Below are 17,632 nucleotides of genomic sequence, written 5' to 3' on the forward strand. Positions count from 1 at the left end.
TAAAGATGGACACAAAAAACACTTGGTAAACACAAATCCCTATGTGTTGAGTTGCCTTTGCCCTTTGGTCACAAGGTGCAACTTTGTAAAAGCAATAAAATTAAATAAATATGATTTTAATAATTCAAGGTGAAGAGAAAAACTGGCAGCTTTCAGCATCTCTTCCTTAAAAAAAAAAAAACAAAAACCAAAAAACCAAAACCTAGTAAGAAGTCAGAGGCTCCTTTTCTATAGTGAACGTGTGTGTGTGTGTGTGTGTGTGTGTGTGTGTGTGATGGAGTCACACTGGTTCCAGCAACAGGGGATGACCACACTTACCAACAGATTCAGAAACATTTTATTTTTAAGGCTGCCTTCCGAGAGTCCTGTTAAGTGTCATTAATTAGTGTCCCATAGGGACAAGAATTCAATCCTTGAAACATTCACATTTGACTTGTCAGTATCAACCACGTCATCACCTTAACTTTGAGTGAGTTCATCAGCTGATCCTCATCCTGGTTATGACGGACCAATGACACACAGGAAATGAGCTTGGCTAACATTGAAAAATACAAAGCAAGGAAAGGCTTATACAGAGACTCATGTGAGAAACACTCATCACAGCAATTATACATCTGAGCTTCCACAAACAATGCTACTCCTGCCCTTCACACTCAATGACCATTACTGGTCTCTCATTAAAACATTCCAGAGTTTTCAGTAGTAGCAATGGTTTTGTGCTCAATTTCCAAATTCTCTTTCCCCATTTCCCCTTAGCAACAGCACGTGGAAAGCACAGATTCTCCAAGGCTGGGGAGACGAATGGGACTCACTCAAGGATCAAACCATCCTTGGTTTCTGAATCATCCTGCCAAGTATTTGCACAATCCATCTAAGCTGTTCCGTTTCCCCTGGCACATGTGGATGCCTCCCTTAACCACGGCATCCAGCCACCCTATGTGCAACTGTGCAAAGAAGAGAACAGGAAAGAGTATGTGGCCAGAAAAGTGCAAGCCCATCACTTCTACCAAATGACAAAATGCATGTGCTGTGACTGAGGGCTAGTGGTGTCACTTGTGATGGACAGCACAGCATACATTCAAGAACATCCATCCCACCAAGTCGTTCAAATGCACCCAATTGGCTCTGACTGGGGCTGATTTGATCATGCAGCAACTGGCAAGTGGAAACAGCTCAGAGCAGTGAGCATTCAATTATGACGGCAGATTACATTTCATTTAGCTGGGGGAGGTGAAGGCAGCCGGTGAATGATTCCGGGATCAGAGCGTCATCCTTGGCGGGACCTGGAGCCTCTGTCTGCACATGTGCCCCACAGGCACTAACTGCTCTGTCCCTGAGAACGTCCAAGCTTCAGGAATGACGGTGCATCTACTTGCAGGTGGGATGCCAGGCAGCTGGAAGATGGCTCAGAGCCTGCGTGAATGCACAGAGCTCTTCTGCCTGCAGCTGGAGTGACTGGCGTTTGCCTGCTCTGTCACATTCAGCCTGACACAAATGGTACTTGCCTGGAAAAAAAGAGATTTTAACCTACCCGGAATGGCTCTCTACACCACCAGAACTGAGCCACAAAGTCATTTCTTCACCTCCCTCTGACATCAACACAGAAACATTTTTATCCAATGCTGAAGGGTAGTGGACAGAAAACAGTTGCAAGAATTGTTTTATTAACGAACACCTATTAAATACACAAGAACCAGGCACACCAGACACTGTGATGGGACTGAGCACACACCACAACGCAGAAAACAATAAATACGGAACACCGCCTTTGTGGAGACACCTGACCATGGCACATGCACGTTTACCAAATGGGAAAATACTCAAAACCGGGTTTGGTTTGTATCGAGGAACTGCAGTTTGCACCTGCATTTATTCGGTGTGGTGGAGGCTGCTTCAGCATAGGGGTTATGCTTGGAAGGGCAGCCTGACTGGGTAGGCACATGACAGTAAGTCAGGAAACAGTCCTGCGGGAGTGCAGGCTCGGCAGCACGTCCTCAGACAGCTTGCTTCCATCTGGCAGCTGATTGGCTGTTCTGACCTCAACGCCTTCTCTTGCACACAACGGGAAACTGGGAAAAATAAAATAAAATAAAATTTAATTTCTGCACTTTTCCTATAATGACACAGTTTTAAGACCTTATAAAAGAGTATGTATATTCACTTACTATTTATATATTTTTGTATGTAAAGAAAAATTTTAACATCAAAAATTTGTTATTCTACCAAATATTTACCTTATATTATATTTTTACCATTTGGTACAGACGTAATCCTTCATTTTCACAAGAGGTATTATGAGTTGGTAGGGGGCTGCCCCATCAGAACCAAGTATTTGGAGAAGTATTCTTGAATGGCCTTGGGCTGGCCATCCATCCACCCTTACAAAAGCATGTTTTGTATTAGAAGATGTATGTAAGGACAGTTCATCTACAGACTCCTCAACTGAATCACCAAAGACCATCACCAAGGTGTCAGGTGTTTGGCAAAGTCACTGGACAAGAGACAAGATGCTTAGTGAAATCCTTCATTTACTTATGACATGGCACAGTGCCTCTGAGGGAGCACCCAGGGTGCACAGGTGAGCACTGCTGCTCCTCCACCCACCACTACTTATGCAGTGAGGAGGATAAAACCATTTTTATTTAATATAAGATACTAGTGCTACGAACATAATATGTACTCTCCATATCTTGCCCTAAGTATGTAAATAAGTAAACATGATAAACCCTCACCTCCATCTGCTCGTGTTACATGCCGACATTACTAGATTTTTTTTTTACAAGTTATCAGAATAAAACTAGATCACTGATTTAAGTCCCCGATCTGTTTCTAGGTGAAACAATGAAATTAACATTTACCAACTATCCACTAGGCACATCAAACACCAAACAATGAGTACTTAGAAAACAGCCCTATTTTCCATCAGAGATCTCCTGATAGAAGCAGATGACACAGGAAAAAAAAAATCTTAATCTGGGGCTAATAAATGATACGTTTATCTGTTCATCTACTTATACATTTTGACTGAAAGACGTGCCACGGGTTCAAACAGTATTCCAAGTACACAAATACAGCATCGACTACAAACACATGCATCAGTCTAACATTTTGAGGGGGAGTGAGAGGGGAGATAAAGAGTAAAAAGATTAAGTATCTATGTATGGATGGGCCATCTGTCATCCGCCACCCACTGTCACTGTCTCTTGTTACCTATTATCTTCTCATCAACTATGTACCTACATATTTATTACCTACCATCTTTCTACGTCTATGACCTATCTACATATCTACCAACTATCTGCTGGCTATTGTCTACTAGCTATCCTATAGTCCATCTGTGCATCTGTATATGGCTCTATCAATGCTATGGCACATTAAGTGCTTCCGCTAGGAGCTGCAGTTCAGAGAACTCATGCTGAACAGGCCAGCTGGGATGAGGCTCCTGAACACACACCGAGAGGAGGTGCCTGCAGGCCCTGGAAGTACCTACCGGGGAACGGGTGCATCAAGGCTGAGGACCGACACTTTGGCTCCTTTATGCTTCCTACTGCTTTCTTACCTCTCACAAGGGTGTTTCCTTCTTGTAGTTGAAGCTGGGGTCGGAGCCCTCAATCTGAAGCTTCAGGGCTTGTTTGAGGTTCAGCTCTGTCTCTGAGGGAGGGAACCCTTCCAGCACCTCCTGATGCCCTCGCTCCTGCACTGTTCGAGGCACGGAGACCCTGCCCAGGAACACCTGGTTGCTCTGCAGATGGTAATTGGGGTTCGTCATTATGCCATTTCTGCGCTTCTGCTCCCCGCTCTGCTGGTGGATGAGGAACTGTGGCTGGGCACGGTTGCTGTCCTGAGATGAAGGGGCCACGATTTTACACTGAGGTTCCGCCAGCATCTGCTTAGGCGGGCTACTCCCAGACTTGGCGACAGGTCCTCTTTTGTCAAACTGAGTCATCTCATATTCTAGAACCTTTGGCTGCGAGGAATTATTTTGTTTAGCTTTCTTCCCAGCTGACCCAGACTTGCTGGAGTTTTCGGACTTGCCCCCTTTATTTGATTTTGTTGACTTCAGACTTGGTTTCACTTGGCTCCACTCAAACTCACTACTGGGAGAATTATGGCTGTGTCCTAAGGACTGGGTGGTGGAAGAGGGGGACACCACTGACTGCCTGCTCCTGCTGCGCGGCAGCGAGTGCTGCTGGATCTGCTCTGTGAAGGACAGGCTGTGGAAACTGTCGATGGGCACCGTCTGAGCCGTGGCTGTGGAGGAAGTCGTTCTCAGAGAGGAATTTTTGGAGCTTTTCAGGGAGTTGTTGGATAGCGATGACTTTTGCCGATCCACAGTCGAGTCTGGAGACTCTGATGGAGAGCTGAAGGCATGAGCTGGCCCATTGGGCAGGCCCCGGAGGGAAGCCTGCAGGTCCCCTCCGCCAGTCCCACCAGAGCTGTTGGACCTGATGGTCAGAGACTGCATCTTGGATGGTGCTGACTGTGGAGGCTTCTGCTCCATTGTGTGCACAGGGGAAGGGGAGCAGCCATTCAGACTGGAAGCACCATATTTTTCTAACAACTTAATGATCTGAGAATGCCCGTTTTTGGCTGCCACCCTCATGGCAGTACGTCCAAATTGGTCAGCATGATTGGGATCGGCACCATGCTCCAGCAAAACCTGCACCACATCCACATGTCCCTCCTGGGCCGCGATGCAGAGGGCTGTGGCACCTTGGTTGCACGTGTGGTCCACTACGGCGCCATGCTCTATCAGAAGCTGGACCACTTTGACGTGGCCCTGCCAGGCGGCAGACTGCAAGGCTGAGCGTTTCTCATTGTCTGCTGCATTGACATCGGCATGGCAAGCAATAAGCACCCGCACCATCTCCACGTGACCCTGCCAGCAGGAGACGTGCAGCGCTGTCCTTCCCTCTGCATCACTGGCTTCCACGTTTGCACCATTTTCCAAAAAATACTCGGCCATTGTTAGTTGGTTCTCTAAGGCCAGTATGTAAAGCGTCGGCCGCCCATCAGCGTCCTTGTAGTTCACATCGGCCCCATGGCTAAAGAGTAATTCCACAATGTCCCGGTGTCCTTCTAGGGCAGCGACACGCAGTGCATTTCTCCCATCGTAGCCTCTCTGATCGATGTTGGATTTGTTCTCCAGCAGGATCTGGACACAATCGTAATGGCCCTCCTGTGAGGCCAAAATGAAGGGGATGCGCCCATCATTGTCAATCTCATTTGTTCTAGCACCTTGTTCAATGAGAGCTTCGCATATTAGCCTGTGGCCCTCAAAAGCTGCCATGTGTAGAGGTGTCCAGCCAGCGTCATCCCGGTGGCTCTCGTCCAGGCCTCGGTCCAAGAGCGTGCGCACCACCTCCACATTCCCCTGTGCTGAAGCTATGCTGAGGACTGTCCGGCCTTCGCTGTCGATGCTGTCCACCGCTGCGCCCCAGAACAGGAGCGTGTTGACCACAGAAGCATGCCCCATGGAAGCTGCAGCCAGCAGGGGCGTCCGCCCGTTGTTATCCGTGTGGTCCACATCTGCTCCTCCTTCTAGAAGCAGGTCCACCACATCCACGTGGCCCTCGTAGGCAGCCACCAGCAGGGGAGTCATTCCGTCCTTGTCACAGTGATCCACCTCAGCCCCTCGATCAATCAGAAGGCTCACGACTGACGCATGCCCTTTGCTTGCAGGCACGCACAGTGCGGCCACTGAGAGAGCTGTCCTGCCGTCCACGTCGTCATGGTTTACCTCTGCGCCATGGTCCAGCAGGTGCTCTACGATCTCTCTGTGGCCCATGTATGCCGCAGCTATCAGTGCAGTCCTGCCTTCGTTGTCGGCTTTGTTGACCTCAGCGCCATGCTGCAGCAGGTTCAGGACGATGTCCTCGTGGCCACCCCAGGCTGCCGCACGCAGAGCCGTCCGGCTGTCTGCATCTGCACAGTCTACCTTTACGCCAGCGTAAAGCAGGGCAGACACAACCTCGGTGTGGCCCCCCCAAGCGGCCGACCTCAGCGCTGTCCAACCGTCCTGATCTGTGTGATTAATATTGGCTCCACACCCGATCAAACAGTTAACCACCTTCGTGTGCCCTTGCCTGGCAGCTAGAGTGAGTGGCGTGTGCCCATGGGCATCTTCGATCTCTAAGTCGGCTCCCCTGGAGACAAGCAAATTGACAACATCTAGGCTGCCACTGTAGGCGGCATTGGCCAGCAGAGTTCTCCCATTGGAGTCACACTGGTTGACAGAAGCTCCGCTGTCTAGTAATGTCCGAATGGAGTCCTCTCTCTCAAGGGCTTGCCGGACAATGCAGGAGGTGCGATCGTCCTCGCTGTTGACATGCGCGCCGGCTCGGATCAGCAACTGCAGCACCTCTTGCTCCTTGGGTATCAGGGTGGACAGGGAGTCTTTCACCGGGGTGCCGTTCCATATCATCCACAGTGCCAGCTCGGCTGGCTCCAGCTGCAAGTTGGAATTAATCAAGTGCAAGGCAAACTCTTGTGCTTCGAGCGGGGTCAGGTTCCGGGCCTGGCAGGTGTAGCTCATGGCCAGCATCCTGTGCCCTTCTGCAGCGTTACACAGGTACTTCTGGGTACAGTGCTTCACGTCCAAGAGCCACTCGGCAAAGCTGTGGTGAAACAGGATCTTGGTGCTGCCCAACCCGTCCACCAAGAGCTTGGAGAGGACGTCTATCTTGCGCTGGAAGTCTTCCAAGGTTAGAGACATGTTTTTGGTCCACACGGCGTGGTATAATTCTGTCATGGTCAGGGGCCGGCAGGCCGCCAGGATCACGTTCAGGATGGGCTGAACTTTGGCAAACTGTTTTCGGACAAAAAGCCTCTGGCACAGCCAGAGGTACAGACCGTTCAGCGTCCCTGGGATGTCGCGGATCTCCCGCAGCATGATGAAATTCTCCACAACTCCGTCTAGCACGCGCTCGAGGTACAGGAAGCACCCACTGCTCTTGATGTGCAACTGGTTGAGGGTCTCGGCCGTCTCCTTGGTGAGGTGCTGCCGAAGTGCCTCCTCTTGGTCCAGGCGGTGGAGGATGTACTGCTGCACATCCTTGACGATGTATGCCTTCCGAAGGTCGTCCAAACTGATCTTCCGGAACCCTGCAGAAGACGACCAGCTTGAGTAAGGAGAGCACAGAGGCAGGCATGGGTGTGAAGAGAATGTACCAGGAAACCCAGCTTGGCTTATACTAGTAAATGAATCTACTAACACCTGCTGGATGCAAAGCAGTTTCTGCCATGTACAAACACAAAAATGGCAAGACCATGACGTCATTTTCCTACCAACGAATGTGCCTATTACCTGTTCTTGTAGCTTGGTGCCTATTTCAGCTCCTTTGCAAGCAGCACTAAGCGGAAACAGACAGACTTACTAGGCTATAAAAGTACCCTGGGAAGATATTCAGGACATCAAATTTGCAAGCAACAGATAGGACTGTTTTTATAGGATGCTCTTTTTCACACAAGTACTCGCTACTTCCACCCATCCACTTGACTATGTATTAGATTTAATGTGAGTGGTTTATATCCAGTCGCTCTATAATACGTTGCTTTATGATATCAAATTAAAACAATTAACTCTCAGACTGTCAAGAAATAGCTGGAACCAATTCAGATACATACTGCCAAGCCACTTAGTAAAAGTCAACCAAAGCTAAACACCACAATAGTGGTGGCTTCTTGGAGTTCTCCAAAGCAGACCATAGCAGTCTTCTAGAGGAGCATCAGGGTACAGACTTGAGTTTGCTCCGGAATCGTCTATTTGCCTCATGGAAGAAGCTCATACAGGCTGGTGTGCATTAGGAACGGCCATCCCAGACCACTTATGAGCAGAGTGAAGCAAGACCACAGGCAACCCTTTTAGAGAAAGGACACACTCTGGAAGGGACCACGGCGAGCTAGACAATAGCAGCAGCAGCAGCAGCAGCAGGTACAAAAATCCATGCTGTGCTGGGGATGGGCAAAAGGTGGGTCATACAGGGCTTGGTGAGTGTGGCTAAGTCGAAGGTGACCCCAACATCTGCCTTGACCAACAGGAAAGAAAAGGTATCACTGAAAAACAAACCAACGACTATTTGAACCCAAGCTTGAAACACTTGGAAGGGGATTTTTTAAGAGCACAATCTGCTAACAGAAACAAAATGAAATAACACATCTGCAAAGATCCAGAGCGGGATCTATAAACACACCACATGCATACACGCATGCACAGTAGCTAAACTGTGGAAGAGCAGCTCACCTCTGAGAAGGCTTAGAACTGCACTTGGCCTGAGTCTGGCCTCTCGCCTGTTCTTGGCCATGTTAGAATGTGCTTCACAGCACAGCCTTGGCCGTCTTCTGCGGTGTGTGTCCTCATTTACTGGGGCTTTTCTTCCATAAGGTGAATACCCAGCTGCCTAGTAAAGCCATGTGTGTGCTTCATGCTGTGTCCCTTTAGAAAACACTTTCTGCTTTCATTTAGAGGCTGCACTTTAACAGTGTTAGAGTTTCGTAATGGCTTGGGCTGTTTACTGACAATTGGAGATTTAATTATTTTAATTTGATAACATAAAATAAACCTTCCCAACCTGAGGAAAGGCTGAGCATGTCCCCAGAAGTGCCTGGCACCCCACACATCCCAGGCATACAAGATGACTGGCCTCCAAAGCCTTTTCCTTTATAAAGTCACTGGATCAGTTTAGGGTACAAATGGCCCACCTGCCAAGGTGGTGCATGCCAGTGATCCCAGTATTGGGAACCTGAGGCAGGAGGATTGTGAGTTTGAGGCCAGCCTGGACTACACAGCAAGTTTTGGGCCTGTAGCTAATAAATAAGACATTATTAAAGGGGTATGTAATAGTGTTATAAAGTTTCCAAAGAGATGTGGACACAGACCGATCTACGTGAAAGATCATACAACCCATTATGCATAAATATTTATAATTTAAGCTAATTAACTAAAACCATCTGATGAAAACTTGAGATAACAAAAACAAAATTGAGTAGGCCTCTGCAGTGCCAGGCTTGATGCCTCCCTCCCAAGTGGGCTCTCCTTGTGTGTGTGCCGTACTGGGGACTGAATGCAGGGCCTCTGACTTCAGGGCAAGGGCTACCCCTGGCTATATGCACTGTAAACCTTCACATACAAACACCATGTGCATGCGAGGGACGTTTTCCTACCTTATAAGTAAGGTATGTTCAAGCACAGAAGGGCTTGAGTCACCCACCATGACCAGTGACTGATGGAGTCAGCGTCAGGGATCTGGGTGATGCTTAAGTGTTTCCTGGCAAAGCTGAGAAAGAAAATGATACTGACAGAGATGGGAGGAGGAAGAAGTCCAAGGACATGGGACTGATGCTATGCAGATGGGTGGAAAATACTTATACCTTGAAACACAAATCTCCCACCAATATAAAGAGTGACATGGATTTAATAAGAACTTGTATGTACCACCAGCACCAGTTATATGCTCAATGTGGGGTGGGCAGCTGGTGCCAGCAGTCCTAGCACCATGGAGGCAGAGGCAGGAAGATGGCTACAGGCTCAAGATCCACATGGTGAGAGGTCCATTCCAGCCAGGGCAAGACTTAGTGGCAGAAACAATACAGAAATGAGAGCAGAAGGTTTCGTTTAGCTCAGCAGTGCAAGCTGGGCCAGTATCTACAAAGCTCCGTCTGAGCTGCAGCACCTGAGGACGAAACTGAGCTAGCACATGCAGAATTGAGACCATCCACTGCCCAACAAGATAAACACCCTGAGCACCAAAAATGACCTTATTTATGTATTGGGGTACAGGGGGGGAAACCATGCTCGTGCCAGGGAAGTGCCCACAGGTGCCACAAGCCTTCTCTTGAGTCAGGGTCTCTCACTGGCCTGGAACTCACCATGTAGCCTGGGCTGTCTGGCCAGTAAGCCTCTCTGCCTGCCCAGGAGGGAGGCCAGCACAGCCAGCCTCCATATGTGGGTTCTGGAGCAGATGCTGTGTTAGATGAACCATCTTCTCAGGCCCCAATAAACCTTACTTTTCTATTTTTGGTAAACTATTTCAGTGGGCATGACACTCCTTGGTGCTGGCTAAACAAATGGGCTTGAGTCTCTGCTTACACATGGGTGCAAACACAATCAGGACCCTGACAGGCCTGACCCCATGCTTACAAGCAGGCGCTCACACAGTCAGGACCCTGTTTCCATGGAGACTACATCCTAGTTGAGAGGATAATTAGTAAATACACACATGAAATCCAGACAAACGTAACGTGGTATTAGACCCACGGAGAAAATCAAAGCAGACAGAGTGGGTGTGTGGCTACATAGGGGGAAGGCACAAATAAGCAAGGATGGAAAACCCAGTCTGCGTGTGAACATCTTGTTTGAGCAGTGACCTAAGATGGCAAGGAGCTCAAGGGATGAACACGCTAGTGTTGTGTGCAAGCCCGTGAAGCAGATGAGCCAGCCTGGCTGAAGACAATGCCGGGGAGCACTCATGCTGAGGCACAGACACCACTGTGTGCACGCGTGACTGTGACATAGCAAAAGTAACCCAGCCCCACAAAGGGCGTACCGTCTGCCTAGCCCAGGAGGCAGCAGCGGACTGGAGGACAGAGGGGCACTGACCAGGCCACTCTGGCAACTGAGGCTAAGCATCTCACCCAAAATGCCGAGGCAGGAAACAGTTCAGAATATTTCAGATCTTGAAATATCTGAATATACATAAGAAAAACAGAAGCCATCTCCAAAGTACAAAGTCCATCTGTCTGTCTGTCTGTCTGTCTGTCTCTCTCTCACATACACACACACACACACACACACACACACACACACACACACACACATTATCCACACAGCTTGAAAACTCAGGTTCACAATATTTCAAATAACACACAAAATAAAACCTTCCCTGGGATTCCCCTTGGATGCGCTTGAACCGCTTTTGGATTTTGGAGCACGTGGGACTCCAGGGTCTCAAAGATGATCTACCTGCAGTGAGAATGCAGTACAACCTGGACGCCAGAGAGCGGAGAAAGAGGACAGAAAGGAAGTGTGTCGTCTTCCCTTGCATTTCTACTGCTCTGATGAAACACCATGACCGAAAGCAACCTGGGAAGGAAAGGGGTTCTTTCATCTCACAGCTTGCACTCCAGCAACCAGGGACCTTGGAGCAGGAACTCGGAGGCAGGAGCTGCCTCACAAGACTACGGAGCAACACTGCTTACTGCCTGGCCCGCCCTGGTGTTCTCACCCTGCTTTCTATACAACCCAACGGCACAGATCCAGCTGCTCCCAGTGGGCTGGGCCCTCCCATGCCAATCATCAGTCAAGAGAATGCCCTGCAGGCCAATCTTGTTCTTAGCCGAGGCTCCATCTTCCCAAAGGCCTGTAGCCAGCACACTTGTTCACAATAAAGAGCGTGTGGCAGACAAGGACAAAGACCCAGACTTACAAGCAGCAATACGAATTCAGGCCAGGCCGGGACTGACTTTTGTTAACAAACAAGAATAAGATGACTAGAATAAGAGCAATGTGTCCAAAGCCCTCACTATGCCTCCGGCATATCTAGGTTCACAGGTACCCCACTTTACAGACAGGAAACAGGAAGTGAGGCAAGCTGCCAGAGGCCACACAGACAGTGTAAGCACTAATGTGTACTGCTGTAGTGACTCATCTGTGCAAACAGAAGACACAGCTTGGGGCTGGAGACACACTCAGGGGTTAGAGCATGTGCTGCTTTTGAAGGGACCCGTGTTTGATTTTCAGCATCACCACTGGGCCACTCACAGTGGCCTGTAACTCCAGTTAGTGGGGATGAGGAATTTAAGTGTATATACCCACGCACATACACGTACTTAAAAATGAAATTAAGAAGTTCATAATGAATATCAAACCTACGTGAGCTGATACTGCCAGGGGCGTTTCCCTCACTGCCCCTCCGCCCCAGCACTGGCTACCATCATGCTCACCCAGAGCTTTCACCATGATACTGCCGTGGCTGCCGTTAGAGTATATGAAACTGTCTACCTAGCCACATCACGATGGCAGGGTCACACAGGAGCTCAGGAGCCGCTGAGGAGATACTGCCTTAGTGACTAACGCACTGAAAAGTGCACAGATCACTGAAGAACAGCATAGCTAATTCATCACTAAGCTGGGTCTTGCTATGGAAGTAGGGAACGACTGTTTGTATGTGTACACATTTATGCGTGTGCAGGCCAAGGAACAGCATTAGGGGTCACTCCTCCTGCTTGGCTAGGCTGGCGGGACAGCGGGCCCTCTGTCTGACTGCCTCGGACTCCCCAGTACTGGATTAATACCTGGCTGGGTTTTGTAGTTTTCTCTCTCTCTCTCTCTCTCTCTCTCTCTCTCTCTCCCTCCCTCCCTGTGTGTGTGTGTGTGTGTGTGGTGGGGGGGTATTTTCAGGTTTGCACGACAAATACTTTACTGACTGAATTATCCCCTCAGCCCACGCCTTATTTTAAACATGAGCGTAAGGTGTGGTGGTGAGGGGCTGAGAAAGTTTATGCAGCACGCAGGCTTCTGCCCACATGCTCTGCTCCCTCCAAGAACCCCTCCTGGGTCCAGCTCTAGAGAACACGCACTCTGAGAGTCACACAGTCCTGCTCACCAGTGAACATTTTAGTGACAGCTCTGCTCTGTTTCCGGGCAGAGCAGAGAAGCAGCAGCCATGGCGGGAAGAACTCGTGGTGTCCAGCCAAGAGCTCTGCCACAGTTCCAGAGAGGTTGGGTGATGTCTGCTCCCCTTCCACCACATTGCAGCCTTCGTCCACGGAGTCAACCAACAGGTAGAGGCTCTGAGGGGGTGGCTTCATGCCCAGGAGAGGAAGCAGCACACACCTGAAAGACAGGCACAGGACAGGTCAGTGTCACCCACAGGGCACCGGAAGTCATAGTCCAAGTGATTAGTTATTATGTTATTAAAAACAGGCTTCAGATACAAATGCATCTTCTAAGCTGCTCATTTCTCAGCAGCGTTAACTTCCATAGTTCAGTGTGTATTAGGCACGTGCCTGTGTATGTGCCGTGACTCAGCATAGTTAAGGGAAGTAGGGACTGGATGAAGCGAAATTTCAACACCCCTCCCAGTGTCCTGAGTCATGAGAAATGCGTAGACTATCCTGAATGTGCTGAAAACAGAAAGACAGATAAGCGTTGAGGACACCATGGCAGGAAGAAACTTTCTGTCCTGGTTTGGTTTCTGGCCAACTTGACACAAGCTAGGGTCACCTGGGGAGGAGCCTCAACTGAGGAAATGACTCCATTAGACTATGCTGTGGTCAAGTCTGTACTGATTGTTCATGATAATCAGTGATGTGGGAGGACCCCGCCCACTGTGGATGGGGCCAGCCTGGACAGGTCGTCTTGGGAAGTATAGGAAAGCGGGCTGAGAAAGCCACCATGAGCAAGGCAACAAGCAGCACTGCTCCATGGTCTCTGAGTCAGTTCCTGCCTTGAATTCCAGCCCTGACTCCTCTCAGTGAGGCTGCCTGGAAGTATAAGATGAAATAAACCCCTTCTTCCTCAAGTTGCTTTCGGTCATAGTCTCTATCATGGTGATACAAGCCTAACTAGGGCAGAAATTGGTACCGAGAGTTGCTTTCAGGAAGACTGTGGAAGTGTCTGGAACTTTGGGCTGGAAAAGCTATTGAGTGCCCAGAGCATAGTAAAGTGCTGTGGGAAGCTGGAGCATACTGCTGAGAGTGATGCAGACGATGGAGGCCTGCCTCACGAAGCTTCAGAGGGCAGCAAAGACTCTCCTGGGACAGTTGGTGTGATATTTTGTATTTAAAAAAAAATCTGTGGTCTTTGGTCAGCTGGGGCCACTCAATCAGCCAGCTGTGATTAACAAGAGGCCAGAATTACTGAGGTGAAACCTTCCCTGTGCTGGTCAGCTGAGGCTGAAGAGTCAGCTGTGATAGAGAGGAGACCAGTACCACTGAGGTGAAGTCTTCTGGGAAGTACTTCCTCAGGGTCAGCACACAGAAGCTTCGGTCCAGTGAAGGCCAAATCTGTACCTTGTGCTGGCAGCTGGACTTGGTAATGTGTAAGAGTTGCCCAGGTGGTACTGGTTGTGAAGGCATAAAGAGGTCATGGAAAGAGCTGAGGTTTGGCAGTGAGAGGCCAGAAGAGGCCATAGGTAAAGCTACAGCCTCAGTTGCACTAAAAAGCCCAGGACTAACGAGGTCTCGTAGAGATGAGGCTTGGCACCATGTGGGGTCAAAGTCCCTAAAGAGGAGAGACTACTGGTAAAGGTGTGGTTGTAATGGAGACCTCAGCATTTCTGAGATGCTAGTGTCATGAGATGACCACTAAGTACAGCAGCAGCTGTGGTGGGGACAAGCCTGAGACTATAAGGCAAGCTGGGTGTGCTGTGGAAGGCAGAGCTGGAGAAACAGAGCTGCCTAGACTCTTTGAAGCCCAGAAATTCGTGAGTCCCACATGATCTTTAAGCTATTCACACTGCTGGAGTTTGGTTTTGCTTTGATCTGTGACTGTGCCCTAATTCTTCCCTCTTGGAGTAAGAAAGTCTAAGTTATTTTTGATTTTACAGGTACCCACAGTTATGAGACTGTCTTAGGTAGGGTTACTATGGCTGTGGTGAAAAACCATGACCAAAAGCAATTTGGGGAGGAAAGAAGCAATGAGGACAGGAACTCAAGCACGGCAGGAACCAGGAGGCAGGAGAGGGGCGCTGCTTTACCTAGGCTTACTCAGCCTGCTTTCTTACAGAACCAGGACCATTAGCTGAAAGGTGGTCTCACCCACAATGGGCTGGGCCTTACCACATCAGTTACTAATTAAGAATTGACCTATAGACTTAGCTACAGCCCGATCTTATGGAGGCACATTTTTCAACGAAGGCTTCCTGCTCCCTGACGACTCTAGCTTGTGTCAAGTTGACATAAAACTAGCCAGCCCAGAGACTTTGGATTTTTAAGGAGACTTGGATATTTTAAGGAGACTGAATGTGCTGACTAGTTTTATGTGAACTTGACATAGCCAGCTAGAGTTATTTTAGAGGGGGGAACCTCAATTGAGAAAATGCTTCCAAAAGATTCAGCTGTAGGGCACTTTCTTAGTTAGTAATTGATAGATGAGGGTGAGGCCCATTGTGGGCAGGGCTGTCCCTAGGCTGGTAGTCCTCGCAAGCCATGGTGAGGAAGCCAGCAAACAGCACTTTTCCACAGCCTTTGCCTCAGCTCCTGCCTCCAAGTTTCTGCCCTGTTTGAGCCCTGTCCTGACTTCCTTCAACGATGGACTACGATGTGGACATGTAAGTCAAATAAACCCAATTGTTCCCAAGTTGCTTTGGTCATGGTGTTTTTTCAAAGCAACAGAAATCCTAACTAAGACACTGAACTTTTAAAAGTGCAAGACTTTTTTTTTTTTTAAAGACTGTAATGTTTTTAGTTATACTGTTCCATGGTGCAGAATTAATAGTAAAATGACATCATGGGGAGAAAGAGAAATGAAAAGGTAATGCTTTAGTAGTCATGTGTTTGTGTTTCTGTGTCAAACTGACAAGGGCTAATTGTGTTGGCTAGTTTCTTACCAACTTAACCTAGTCATCTGTGAAGAAGGAACCTCAAGTGAAAAAGTGCCTCTATCAGACTGGCCTGTGGACAGGTCTAGGGGGCATTTCCTTGATTGTGATTGATGCGAAAGAGCCTAGACCACTGTGAGTGGGTGTTACCCCTCAGCAGGTAGTCCTGGAGAAAGCGAACTGAGAAAGGCAAGGTATGAGCCAGCAGATAGCACCCCCCCATGGCTTCTACTCCAGATCCTGCCCTGAGTCCCCTTCATGAAATGACGCTTCTTTCTCAGGTTGCCTTTGGTCATGGTGTCTTAGCACAGCAACAGAGAAGCAGCTAATACATGCATCACATGCTCTGCAGAATTAAGAAGAGCTCCATGAAAATTTTCCACAGAGGGCCTGCACATGGAGAAAGCCTAAAGTATACTCACTTAGAGACTGTGGAGTAGTAATTTTATCACTTTTCATTGCAGCAGTGCACACTACAATGAAGCCATCCACTTTCCAGTCTACACTGTATTTATTCAGATCTGCTGAGGTCACCTGCCAGGTGCTGGGGACCTTGAAGAGCAAAGTCCCCATTCTCTTGATGCTTACAGTCCAAAACAAAAACACCAAAATAATGACATTCCACAAGCCCACTGCACACCCTTTACTGCACCTTACCCTATCTAGTGCTTTGTCTGCTGTGAACTCAAACGTTGACTGAAAACAAACAAAACAGATTCGTGCATCAGTTCTCCAGCCACACATCCACCCATGAACCGAAAATCCCTGCTCATAGTATTTATCACTCGCAGCCGCATGAGAGTCCAATGAACCTCAGTGCTTCTACGGTTTCACCTCTAACCCACCCCAAAGAAGAAACACTCAGATGTACACATTACCCAAGAGGGTGCCACTCCAACCAAAAAGGAAACAGAAAACAACAGGCTAAGGGATTCACACAGCCCGCCTTCCAAAAACATGGCCCAAGATCCAAAAGGCTTTGTGTCCAAGTGCATCAAAATGGCTTCCCCCAAAAGCAGGATTATGGGTATGTGGTCTAGAACCTGGCTGTGGGAAATTGTACACAAGAAGGAATGCAGAAGGGAATTCTGGAGTGACAGGATCACTCTGTATCATTTGTCAAAATCATAGAACTGTACAAGAGTCACTATTACTGCATGCAAACTAAAAAAAAAAAGTAATATATAATAAAGTATGCAAGGAAACTATAAGTCTCTCCTGGTAATGCGTCCTTTGGTGTGGGAGCCTGAGTTCTCAGTGGTCGGCTGACTCTGCTCTTCATACACCAGTGCTGAGCGGGTCGCTAAACAGAAAGCCTTTGTTCATGGGCTGGCCTAACCAGGGCCTTCAATCCCATCATTACCCCTGCAGTTACTATGGTCCACACTGCCTTGGCAGCACGCTGAGTCCAACCACAGGTTTCTGACTCCAGGCCTTGACCAATAATTGCTGCTTACCCATCCCCTCCGATCCTGAGGGCCTGCTCGTGGGCCTTTGAACAAACCTGCTCTCCTGCCAGAGCCCTCCTTGTATGCATGCTCCCACGATCACTCTCCTTTCCACCCCCGGAGCTCAGTGCGATTACACTCCCAGACGGCCTGAGATAGCGCCGCTCACTCTGCAGCCTGACACAGGGAGGGCGCTGCAAACACACACTGCTCCAAAGTCTTCAACAGCTGTGACTAATCAGGTCACCAAGGAACTGGCAGTGTGGCATCTACCGTGCTGATCTCTAGGGAAGAGGAAAGTGAACTGGCCTTTGCCCTCCGAATAGCTCACCCAAAACCCCATGGAAGAGTTACGTATAAATGTTTGCTGGGTGAATGAATGAGTGGCCTAATATATTTATAAAGCATTCATTTATAATGATGTCTATCTCAAATATATAAAAAACTCACAGCACTCAAGAATAAGATACCTATAACTCCAGTGTCCAGAACAGGGCTCTTCATGCCCAAATGTGAACATCAACGGCTCACTGCTGGCTTCCACTCAGCTTGTGTGGGATGGTGGTGGTTGGCTTTATGTGTCAGCTTGACTGGGGCCACAGGATGCCCACATGTGGCTTTCTGTTCTTCTGGATGTCTCTGAGG

At 48.7% G+C, this 17,632-nt stretch overlaps 1 protein-coding gene across 3 annotated transcripts in view; it reads right to left on the bottom strand.

Moving 5' to 3' along the window:
- Positions 1-239: 239 nt before the first annotated feature.
- Ankrd50 (ankyrin repeat domain containing 50) overlaps positions 240-17,632 on the bottom strand; it is a 32,642-nt gene continuing 15,249 nt past the window's right edge. For 2 of the 3 annotated variants that reach the window (XM_051157085.1, XM_051157086.1), the window contains exons 3-5: positions 12,603-12,832; positions 3,560-7,104; positions 1,990-2,069 (exon numbers count right to left, since the gene is read on the bottom strand). In XM_051157085.1, coding sequence (XP_051013042.1) covers positions 3,563-7,104; positions 12,603-12,832 — 3,772 coding nt within the window. In that variant the 3' untranslated portion in view covers positions 1,990-2,069; positions 3,560-3,562. Of the gene's footprint in view, positions 2,070-3,559; positions 7,105-12,602; positions 12,833-17,632 lie in introns of all 3 variants that reach the window. The other variant, XM_051157087.1, reaches the window with a different exon arrangement.

Source organism: Acomys russatus, chromosome 15, assembly GCF_903995435.1.
Source record: "Acomys russatus chromosome 15, mAcoRus1.1, whole genome shotgun sequence".
NCBI lineage: Eukaryota > Metazoa > Chordata > Mammalia > Rodentia > Muridae > Acomys > Acomys russatus.